Below are 12,168 nucleotides of genomic sequence, written 5' to 3'. Positions count from 1 at the left end.
AATAGAGAAAAAAAAATCCAGTGGGAATCAATCCAATACTTATGGAAAAACAAAACCAAAATTCTCCCTGGTTAGAAGCGGAGTATATCAAAAACAAGCTAAATGGTGGAACATTCAGCTCACTATTGATGAACAAGCACCTTCCATGCCTTGGCTGTATGAGGCCTGTGTACACTGTTTAAGTCCCAACAAAAACAATCCTGATCCTTCCTCACAAAAACGCTGCCACAACATCAGTTCTCCTGAAAAGAGCCTCCTAATATTACAATATTACCTAATCACAGAGCAACCCCAGCCTCGCCAGAGCAGGGCAGCCCTGTAAGACACATACACAGGAAAGAACGATCCTCGCTGCTCTACCTGCATGGTAACTTCAACAAGTTACACAGCTGCTACTGAGGGAAGAAACATTCTATACTGCACACCATGTAAACATTTTTACCTCATTTCTCCCCACTCTGTTCAAAAACTTTCAAAGTTACCAAGACAATGAAAATACATACCAGCAAATAAAACAGGAAGATGCTGCAGTATAACATGCTGCTGTAGAGACTATAAAACTAAGAGGTTTTTAAAATATTTTAAATAAGTTTCAGTTCATCTGCAGAAATGCATATTAACTGTGAGATGCATATGAACTGAAAGCACTAAAGCGTGAACTTGGAGACTACTCATAAAGGACTATCACCTAACAACAAAAACCTACTTTGTCTGAAAAGGTTCCTTTTCAGACGTTCTAGTGATTATACTATCGTTGCATGTAAATAAATGAGGGAGAGAGGAAAAAAAAAAAAATCTACCTCCATCCTTTCTGCAAAAGTACTTTCCAGGTAGTGTTATTTGTATACAATTACGTTTTCACATGCAGTTCACGTTGTAACAAAAATTGTTTTTGCAACTCAAGGCAGTAACCACTTGACTTGTTACAAGTAACAAGGTTCAGTTTATGTACTTTTTCCCCATCACATCTGCCTCTCTATCTGCATGCTGCCTCATCTGCCCTAAATTCAAGACCTAGTACTATTGTTTTTCTTTTCTTAGGTTGTCCAGAAAGCATTGGACAGAACTACTATATAGTTACATATATGTCACAGCTACACTCAGATTATGATATGCCCTCTGGAAAGACTTCAGACAAATACAGAGCTTCCTCAGGATCCACTCAAACAACATTTTGAAGGCAAGAAGCGTGGAGAGAGACACGCAGCATGAGCTCCGTGGGGCCAGCTCCAGCTCCCCTGCAGGACTTGTGGTTTAGGAGTCCTGGGTGACACATTTACAGATGAAGTGATGCTCCTGAGATGTTGAGCTCAGCCGGATGTTGTGAAGAAGAGCTGGTCAAACCAGTCACACGCACATGACTAGTGCCTTGTTCGTACTGCAACAAGTGCGTTGTAGAAGTTATTAAAAAAAAAAAAAAAAGAGTTTGGCATGGATTAAACCAACTGACTCTGGTGGCACTAGTAACCACCACCCTGCAAACAGGATTAAGACATGCAAAGAAATGAAGCTGTAGTAGAGCTAGGATCAAGTCAATTTTTTTCCTGTTAGGAGTGCTTCAGAAGATGAAAATTGTTTTTAAAATAGGAAAATGTGCCTATAAATCACTTGTTTGCAATCCTGCTCCTCAAAGTCCTGGAACATCATCGTTGGTTCTTTTTCTGATAATTATTTTCAGAATTGTGAAATGGACTTTCCAGAACGCAGGACATATGGAGGACTGGAGCCAAGCCTCTACTACCTTTTATTTCTGCCACCTTCCCTCCTAAATACGGTACCTCAGACTGATACAATTGGTGCCTCAGACTGTATCTCACTTGCAGAGCAACTGGACCACCCCATCCTTCACCTGCACAGGGACAAGTAGTCACTCAGGTATCACACCCCTCCCAGCACAGTTGCTTAGACAGCAGCATTCCCAGCAAGCTGCACATGAGAGGAAGCAGCTCACAGAGGTGCCTCAAAAGTGGTGCCTGCTCTAAAGACCAGACAAAGTTGGGCCATACAACACTGTATCCCAGCCATAAAGAAAAACTCTCTGCATTGGCTTTACCGAGCTGTAAGAGAGGACAAAAATAAAGTCTTTTCTATTCATAGTGAAATATTTTGCCATATTAAGATAATACTGCAAGAGGAAAGACAAGCCTGCTCCTACACAAGTAAGAGTACTTACTGTCATCGCACCTGCTTCAGTCGAGTCTGAGAGAGGGCTGAATTTTGCAACAATATTTCCCAGACACCGTTAAAATTTCATTCCAAACAGCTTTTATTTCTTCACTTATACTTTCAGAGTGATGAATTTCAAAAGCGTTTCCAAATCACAGCTGAGAACTCCAATATGACTAAGTATCTTGAGTGCTACCATTATTAGGTAAAATTAAGTAAAGTAATGATTCTGTGGCACCAACAATCAAATAAAAGCTTCGTTATTTTGAGCAGAGCATTACCTAGTAATAACCCAATGGTCTACTATTAAAAAAGACTGAGCTGATCATCCCTGGGTTTCCGTCATTATGTTGGCAGCAAGGAACTGTGCTACAGCAAATTAAATACAGAACTTGTACTGGCTCACTTTATTGAGCAAAACAAAGTAAGTTTTTTTCTTTAAGTTTTTTTAAGTACCTCTCAGCATCCTTATTTCTTATTAGACATGGATCGCATGCAGGGTTTTGATTTTTTTTCAGATTTTTATAGTTAATACTTGGAATTTTTTTAATGTATTATTGTTTTCACTATTCTTACCAGTCTCCTTTTAGATCACTGAAAAGGATGTTAAGTAAAATAGAAAATAAGTTATACACGAAAAGCACACACTACTGAAACACAAGCTTTCCCTTGTGCTCTCCAACTCAAGCCTGACCACGTTCAGAAACACATTCTAGAAATGGGAGGGCTGTATAACCCAATCCCCCCTCAGCCTTCCCTGAATCAGTCCATAAGACTGCCAAGCAGTGTCTACTGGAAAGGAGCCAATTCAACTGTGCCCAGGTTATCCAACCATTAAATACAGATTTTTGACTTCGTGCTCAAAGGTGAAGCAAAAAAAAAAAAAAACAGCCAAAAGTCCTCTCAATTTAAAAAGCAAACAAAAAAGTTTTTAAGGCTTACCTGATAAATGTAAAAACGCAAAAAAACTTGCAAACCTTATCAATTAATAGTTCAAAGCTTTAAGCTTTTTACCTCGAGGAGTATGTAGAGATATGTAGGTATAAATCGTTTGATTCACATTCAAACAAAAAGAATCAAAGCTATTTAAAACTAAAATTAGAAAGTGTTTTAAAATGGAAATGCTAATTTACTAACCATAGAATTATTTGTGCAAGACAGTATTGATTTCTCCTGTATCAGAATGGTGAATTTCTAAGTTAATAGAGATGAAAGTGGAAAGTCTAGTATTTTTCAAGTATGTCATGTCATAGCATTAAACCAAGCAGATCTTAAGCCTTTGCACTGCAAATTCACCCTGCCTTTCCCTCCAACCTTAGACACACTGCAATTTTACAGCTACTCTAGAATTTTACAGCAATTTTATGCTCCTGAAGGAAAATCCAAAGAGCAGTGAACTTTGTCAATTGGTAAGTCAACAAGCTCACATTTAAAGTATGCTATGATAATAACTACACAGTGATAAATCCTTCCAAAACAGTTGCAAAGAGCCTTATCCTGATCCTACCAAAAGAAATATAAGCTAATCTACTGCAATGGAAAAAAAAAAAAAAAAAAAAAAAAGTTGGACAGCTGAAAACAGCTCCTTTCTCTCAAAGAAAACATTAATAAACCAAAATAGTTGACTTTTCATTCTATTCAGAACTCAGCAGAGCATTGAAGAATATGATGTAATGTGGAATATATTCAGCAGACAAGGCAGCCAGTAGGAACTAACAAACAACAACTAAAATTTGTAAATAACAATGTCAAAAGCAATGCAGAAGAGTAGCGTGGGATGGGTCAGTTAAGAGGAGAACGTTCCCTCCAGAATACACACTGTGAATATAACCCTCCACTGCTGTAAAAAAGGCCTGCAAAAGGATGGTTGCTTGCAAAGCTACTTGATTCTAAAACTATTTTTTCTTGTTGGCCTACCTACTTACGGGTTGCTTATTTTTATTACTATCTCTAAAGCTGTGTCGGAAAGACATAAAGATGAAAATAGGCAGGTTTTATTACTCAAAATAATGAAATTTATCTTGCAGTAAACTCTTGTTCAACACAAATTACACTGAACCTGGATTCAATGATTTCCATTTCTGTAAACCGAAATGAGCACGAACCCCCCTAAACAAGAAGCACAATAGTCTTCTATTTCACTTCAGCTAATCTTTACTTGAAAATGATTTTAAAAACAACAGTTAACTTTAAGTTGTAAAAGAATGCTCCATATTTTTTAAGGCAAGACATACCAATCCTTAAAAAATTAAAATCCTTTCTCCTATTGCGTCATACAAAAACATGACCCTCGGCTCCTCACTAAACAGAGAAAATATTTCAGAATGCAAAGAAATTATTGATACTAGAGATGTTCTTGTGTATAGCAACAGATCGAACATAATGGAAGAATGTCTGCATCTCAGTCAATCATTATAGGCCAGGAGGTTTCAGCTAAAAGTGAAACTTTAAAATTCAGTCTCTTTCAAAAATCAAGAAATACATTATCTGAATTTCAGTGACTGAAACCAGCATCAGTATATATACAGTGTCAAATAAATCTTGCTTGCTCAGGCCTGCATTTAAATTGCCAACAGGCTCCCTCAACATGAAATAGTTATCCCCAATTTTAAACTAAAAAAGAAACAAGACCTGGAATACTTGAAAAAAAAAAAGGTCTGCTCCAAAACCTCTCTCTGGTCTTAGAATGCAAGATAGAATTACTTACACTACTATGTATAATGAGAAATATATTGTTCAAGTGATGAGTGAAAGCATGTGGCTACTCACCTACAGTATACCAACTAGCATCTGTCAACTTGCTGATAACAGCATCTTGAAAGGATCCATCGGGCATTTTGGTTTCAACCATTGCACCAACCTGCAAAAGGGAGTATCCTGAGGTTACACGTAATCCCAAACTCGTGCAATAGAAGAAACATAGACATTCACACTAATTCCTCCAGTGGACTAGATATTTTTAAGACTCATTTTAGCTACATGTTGCTTTGTGAAACATAAACATCAGTTATATAGCTTGTAAGAACAAAGGTCCGTAAGCACAGAAGCTAAACTCTGAGTACACAGCAAAGCAGTTAGGATCTCAAAATATTCAGCAAGACTTACATCATAACAGGAAAAATAGAAGGTTAATTTGATAGAAGTATTCAAAAATTCAGTCAAAGCAACTATTACTTTACTGTTGAGTTTATGTAGTTTATATTACTTCTCATTTTTTTCAGTCATTTTTTTAACAGTCTACAACGCACATGGGTGATCTTGTAGGGGATACAGAGGAAAGAAAGACCAAAAAAAAATTCTCCACTAAAGAGCTGAATTTGCACTCAGCATTTCATAACGCAGCTATCTGTTTTAGCAGATAAATATTGCATATTGAAATATAAAATATGAGTTTGCATATTTAAGTATATTAACAATTTTAAAATGTGAATATAGCATTCATATTTCCCATTGTCTAACAGATCAAGCTTTGCTTCACATAAAAACAAGTTTTCCACTAGTTATGAGAAGTTACAGAAGGCAGCAGACATCACTGCGTGCATACTATTTGCATATGAATTATACCATATGGAAAAGTAGAAACAGCTTTTAGAAACGACAAAAGTTTACTCAGAATCAACCTGATCCAAAGCAATAGGTCTTCTCCTGTTGATTTAAACATTGTAGAAGGTGCATCCATATAAACAAGAAGTCATGCAATATACATACTCTTAAAGGTCCTTTCACTTGGTCATCTTGCACTAATTGAGTCGAGTTATCCCCCTTCAGGACCACCTGGAAAGATATTCATCAACACATTCATTCTTATTTAAACAGCACATAAAAAGTATATGAAAAAGTATGAAAGAGCCTTTATGGTAACAACACAGAAAATAAAATCTTCATTGATCACATGGAATCAAACATTGTTTAATGCAAAACATTTAGCATGGGTGACTTTACTTACAGGAAGCCCAGGAACCACATTTATTTGTCAATCTGAAACATCCTAACTAAAGAGGAAAGTCAGCCTCAGCCATTACAAGGAAAAGAACACACATTTTTGATTAAACTGAGGTTAGATTTTGACACAATCCAGGATATGTCTGGAACTGGGTCTCCTGATTTGAAATGTAAAGAGACTTTTAATCTCTGTCTATACTAACTGCAACACTTTATTAACAACATATTGTTTGAGGCTCTTTCTTTACTACAGAACTGCAAAATGTAAAGGTCTACATATTAAACATGGATCAAAATTACTGAACTGGCTGTAAAATGGCCCTACCTGCCACCTTGAGCAAGAGGTGCTTTCTATGCTAAAGATACAAATCACTTAAAGTATAATGAACTAAAAAACAGTTTCTAGGAATCCCCAAACACACTTTCCATCTTCAAAGATTTCCAGTGCTCCAGCTCCCCCCAGAATCATCACAAACATAGAACACATTTTAATGGAATCTTAAAGCACAATATTAGTGAAATGATGAAACTGGCACACAAAGTAAAGTATTATTTATGTTAATATGACTTCAGAATAATAACACAGTTCTTGTAATCATTATTTAAATTTTACATCAGCATGGAGGTGAATACAGGTAAGCCTGGAATTTCTTAGAAATTCCTGAGGAATCTCAGGAATAGACTACTGAATTCACTAGACTTGGCAAGCATGCCAGGGTGTGCCCACATACTCTTAATTACAAGATCAGGCTTAGCTTGTTAACGCTTCAATTGTTGCAATGTAATCGAGATACAGCGACAGGAATTTCCACCAAGTCGCAGTAGTCCAATATACTTCCAAATCTTATCATGGAGCAATAAATGATATGATTCCAAAAGAAGAAGAAAATCACACCTATAAACAGGCTAAATACTATGTCACACCACTACAGCTACAGAATCAACAATGTCAGACTAAGGGCAGCACGCTGCTTCCCAGAGCAGCTTGTTGACACAGATTTCCAAGAACATCATAAATTTCTGGAAGTATTCGTTAAGTACATGGAAAAAAAAAAGACTGATGGATTTGGATTGGTTTTGTTTATTTTTTTATTACGAAAAGTACTCTGATAAAGTGATATGATCTACATATGTAACTGAAGAGGCTGATAGCTTCTCTACTTGATCTAAGCATTAAAGCACATGAGAACTTAGATGTGTAGCTATAAAAAGAAGCTTTCATCTCTTTATTTGTTGGGTGTTTTTGGGTCACTAGTGCCTTATTTCCATATTCTGGACAGTAGACTAAAAAGTAGGAAGATTTTGAGAGGGCAAAGTACAAGAACAATTTCTGTGTTTACTTTGCATTCTCAACTTCCATTTAACCCGGTTTTATACTTTCTTTTCCTACATTAACAATAATAATACAATATCAAAGTTCTGCTTTCTTTAGGGAGCAGGGAGGGTGTTTTGGCATCAATCCAGTAAGTGTGAATGAAAACTAAGTGCCATGCCTGTGCAGGAAATCAGTTACAGCAAAGAAACACACTTTCGAAGTGACACTATCTGGAAGTGAGGTGCTCAAACCTAACAAGTATTTTTCTGGACAATTCTAAAAACTGGATTAATTACAGACACCTGTTTTTGTTCACACTTTTTTTTTTTTTGCATTGCTTCTTAACTTCCAAAATATAGAACTGAGAATGTCAGCTAGAATGATACGGTATTTTTGCTTCTGAAGAGTTTGCTCTTTTTCCTTATTACTCATGTAAAGCCATAATCCTCTTGTTTGTGACATCAAAACTGACTGTTGCAAGACTCATGCACTCACAAATGGAAAGAAACTGTGTTCAGGAAATAAATAGCAAGAATAGGTAATTTTTAAACCCATTCTTATTGCAGTACCCACATAAGGAAAACTAAAAATAACATGAAAAACATAAATAGACCAAAATATTCAACTAATCTTTATAATTAACAGCATAAAGCAATGACAGTTTTCTAACATTTAGAACTACAGTCTTCTCTGAAAATATTTTTAATGCAATGCTATGATAAAACCAGCAGCAAGCATAGTACAATACCTTGACTTTCACAAGTCTTTTCACTGTCTTGATCTTTGCCTCGCAAAAGGCACCACGGTACTTGGCACTGACGTCAGTTCCCACTGTCAGGTAGGCAGGCTCATCTGCTGCCTATTAAGAAAAAAAACAAACATCAAGAAAGTTTAGTCCCTCTTACTTATTTCATAGAACATGTTTGAAGAATTTATTGCCTTCAGTAGCCGCATTGTCTTATACTTCATTTTATATCTAAACTTTTATTGCTATTGATCCTTAAGCCATAAAGAATGTCTGCACAACTCAAAACTGCAATTATATTGCTCCTAAAAAACAAACAAACACTGCAGAGTGATGTGTATTAAAATTTACATTGCGTTAACTGAATTTAACAAAGATCCAACAGTCTTCTGCAACAGAATCAATGAATCAAGAAAAGACCCACGATCTTCTCAGGTATTAGATATTTCTACCTAAGCTATTCTGACCAAACATTTCCAAATAATTTCTGAAAGTTTTTTTTATCTACAGAATTACTGTAAAATGACACACGGAACAATTGACTGTCAACTATTAAAATATTTTTTTTTAAAAAAAAAGAGTAACTTCTCAGAGAATTTTGTTAAGAGAAAAATACCAAAAAGCAGTATGTTGCATCATACAGAAATCTTTATAAGCTAAATAAATATTTTTTTATTAAATTTAAAAATAATAGACTAGCTAAATATCTGATTCTACACTGGTAAGTTGAGGGAAGTCTTGTTTCACCAGTGATGTTGAATCCCAGATTTGTCAGTCTGATTATTCTCCCAGAAATATCTTTGGAAATGTTGAAAAGATATTCGAGACTTATCCTTACAAAAAGGGCAAGAATATAGAGGAATGACTGTTAATTCAAGACATTCTTATATAACGTACAGCTATCTCTTAAGCTGCCTCTAAGAAGGCAGCACAAGAGCTGGCTGCAATTTTATCAGTTATAAGCAATGCAGACATAGGATTATCAAAACCACTTAAGATTGCTACTACCATCCTAATATCTACAGGTAAGTCTACAGTATTTTACAGAGAGATTCTTTTTCTGCTAACTAGAAAGAAACCTCTAGAGAAATTTGCTATAACCTTTCATATTGTTTCTTTTTTTCCCCCGAAATACCTTTGCAAAGGCTTACCTGCTTGTAAGTTTTAAGAAAGAGAGAGAGAGAGAGAGAGAGAGACAGAGAAGAAAATTAAGACATTTCTAATTATATATTATTTTGCCTGGACTTTATTGCTTAATGTTTTGCTTTATTTGGGCTCGTAAGAACTGATAAACAAGGACAAAGTTACCATGCTGAAACAGTCCGTTGGTAGAAAGATCAGCAGAGAATATTAAATAATAATTAAAAAAAGCACAGCTCTTTCTTCGTGTCTGCAGGCAAGAAAAGTTTTTGCCCTCTTTTGTGCATTGCCCCGCATTGTTAAGCCTCTGCGCTGGGAGGACAGCGGCTAAGGCGGGACAAAAGCTGCGGTTTTTGCAAACTCGCAGCAGCAGCAGCTGCTGATACAGGAAGCGTTTAAAGCCCCCGGCGCCGGGGACAGCGCGGGCAGCGCTCGGGGAGCAGCTCGGCGGGCTCTGCCGCAGGACCCCGCGCGGCGGCCGCCGCGATGGGCTTCGTGCTCCGCCGTTATCCTGCTGCTGCTCGGCGTGACGAGGCGGGGAGCGCTCCGGCGGCGGGTGAACCACCTTACCTTCATCTTTGAGGGTTATTTGAGGGATTCCAGCTCCAAGGCTCCTCTCGGCCACAGGCGCAGCGCGGAAAGGCTGGAAAACAAGAAAGGGAGAGGGTGAAGGGGCAGCAGGAGAGCTGAGGCGGGAGGAGGAGGAGGGAGCCGCCTCGCCTCGCCCCGGCCCGGCCGCGGGGCCGCCGCTTCCCGCCCGGCCGTGTCACGTCGCCATTGCGGCCGTGTCCGCGCGGGCGGCGGGGGGAAACGGCGGCCGGACGAGGGCAGCTCCCCGCCGCCTCCCGCCCGCCCGCGCAACTTTCTGAGGGACGCGCCGAGCCCCTCCTCCCTCCCGCCCGCCCGCCCAGACTTCTCGCGCCCGCCCGCACCCCCGCCGGGGCGCCGCGCCCCCCAACCCCCCCCGCCGCCACCCGCCACCGCCTCCCGGTTCCGTGCGGGGGCACGGAGCGGGGAGCGGGGCCCGGGCGGGATGGAGCGGGGCGCGGGCGGGCCGAGCCCGCAGGGAAGTGCCGGGGCAGCCGCGGGGAAGGGAGTCCTCGCCGCCTCGCGGGAGGCCGCGCTGGGGGGAGGGAGCGCCCCGCGCGCACCGGGACGGCGGCGGGAGTTGCGCCCCCATCCCGCTCTCCCGTCACGGTTCCCTCCTACCTTTAAACTCGCAGCGAAGTGTGGGCAGCGCCCGGGCCGGCCGCGCTGCGCGCCCAGCGCCACGGCCCCCTCCGCGACCACGGCAGCCCCGAGAGCGGCGGCGGCGGCGGCGGCGGCTCGTCCGGCTCCGCTCCACCCCCCCGCCCGGCCCGGGCTCGCACCGAATCAGCAGCGCGGAGCCGAATAACAAGCTGTTGAGCAGCCTCGCTCCTGCTCGAGCTCCCATTGGCCCCGCGTGACGCCCCGGGGGGCTCTGCCCCGTTCCGATTGGGCGCCGCGGACAGCGCCTGGATTGGTCACAGGGCAACCGGCGAAGCGCATTGGTCAAGTGCTGACGCAGGTAAGGCCGCGCGGACTTTTGACTGGTCCCCGCCGCAACGCGCTGCGATTGGCCGCGGTTGAAGCGAAGGCAGCTTTCCCCCCGCGCTCATTGGTGCGGTCTGCATCCGGATGTAGCTGTGGGCGCGGCGATTGGCCGCGAGCGGGGTCAGGAAGAGCGGCGGCGCGATGCGATTGGCGCGCGCCGTCTCTTGGAGACGGGGCGGGGGCGGGGCCGAGAGGTAGGCGCGGGGGGCGGGGCCGGCGCCCTGCCGCGGGACTCGCAGCGCGCATGCGCCGCGGCCAGCCTCCCGGCGCCATTTTGTGTGAGGCGCTTTCCCATTTTAGGCGGCGGGAGGAAGGCGGCAGGAGGAGCTTGGGCCTTATGGTGCCGCCGCCGGGAAGCGCTTCCCGCATCCCGTTCCTCCCGCGGCCATGACTCCCGGAAGTGAGGCGGCCGCGCAACCGCTTCCCGTGGCCCTCGTGGTGCGCGGGTCGCGCGGCCGCTCTCCCCGCGGAGCAGGTAGGGCGCGGGGCGGGCGGAGGCGGCGCTTCCCTTCCCTTCCTTTCCTCGCCCTTCCCCGGCGCGTCGCTCTGCCGGCGCCCTGGCCCGCGGCCAAGCGGCCCAGCTCATCTCCCCGCAGGAAGCGGCAGGGCGGTCGTGGGAGCTGGGGGCTCCTGATACAAAACAACCAACCAAGAAAGCTAAAGTCCTGCCCACTCCTTCGGTGTCTGTGATGGAAACTTCCTAAAAGGTACTGTCATACGAGGCAGGAAGTGTACTCGAGTTGTAATAGTAGTTTCATGTTCTAGATTTCTGTCCACAACTTGATCTGTGATGAAATGTAATGTAGGCTCAGTGTCTTCCACGCAGTATATAATGTATCCTTGACAGTGCTCATTCCCAGCACTGTGGTGTGTGTTGGGATGCCCTAAAACAATCATTTTGGGACTAATGATGTAGTTCTGAGGCCTCTGTGCCAGTACTGACAGAAATGGACTGTTACCAGAGTCATTTTCCATTTGAGTTGTGATTTCAGTGTTTATTTTTAATTAAATCTGTTACTTCAGGGAGAAAAAAGCAGGGGGTGGGCAGGAATAAGTACAATTTTGTAGGGAACTTTCTGAGCAGTCGGGTACAGCATGGATAAGACTTAGGGATATAGGAAGAGTTAATTAATATAGAGGCTATAGGTTTGACTATAAAGTAAATCTTTGATGTGTGGGAAGGGGGTAACTTGAATTTTCTGGAGTTTGGATCTCAATTGCAAATATAAAGATGTTTGAAACTGTATAAAGGCTTGAGGTTTTTTTAATGTGGAGGGATGAAGTG

General features: G+C 42.1%; 1 protein-coding gene across 6 annotated transcripts in view; it reads right to left on the bottom strand.

Annotated features, from left to right (window-relative positions):
- ARID4A (AT-rich interaction domain 4A) overlaps nt 1-9,956 on the bottom strand; it is a 45,388-nt gene extending 35,432 nt beyond the window's left edge. For all 6 annotated transcript variants that reach the window (XM_088539268.1, XM_088539296.1, XM_088539275.1 and 3 more), the window contains exons 1-4: nt 9,879-9,956; nt 8,172-8,282; nt 5,875-5,940; nt 4,936-5,026 (exon numbers count right to left, since the gene is read on the bottom strand). In XM_088539268.1, the coding sequence (XP_088395394.1) occupies nt 4,936-5,026; nt 5,875-5,940; nt 8,172-8,282; nt 9,879-9,884 (274 nt within the window). In that variant the 5' untranslated portion in view covers nt 9,885-9,956. The remainder of the gene's footprint in view (nt 1-4,935; nt 5,027-5,874; nt 5,941-8,171; nt 8,283-9,878) is intronic.
- Nucleotides 9,957-12,168: the final 2,212 nt, after the last annotated feature.

The sequence above is a fragment of the Tinamus guttatus genome, unplaced genomic scaffold (genome assembly GCF_059628265.1).
Source record: "Tinamus guttatus ecotype Peru unplaced genomic scaffold, ASM5962826v1 Tinamus_guttatus_pri_ptg000048l, whole genome shotgun sequence".
Classification (NCBI taxonomy): Eukaryota; Metazoa; Chordata; class Aves; order Tinamiformes; family Tinamidae; genus Tinamus; species Tinamus guttatus.
This window is presented reverse-complemented; position numbering and strand designations above follow the sequence as displayed.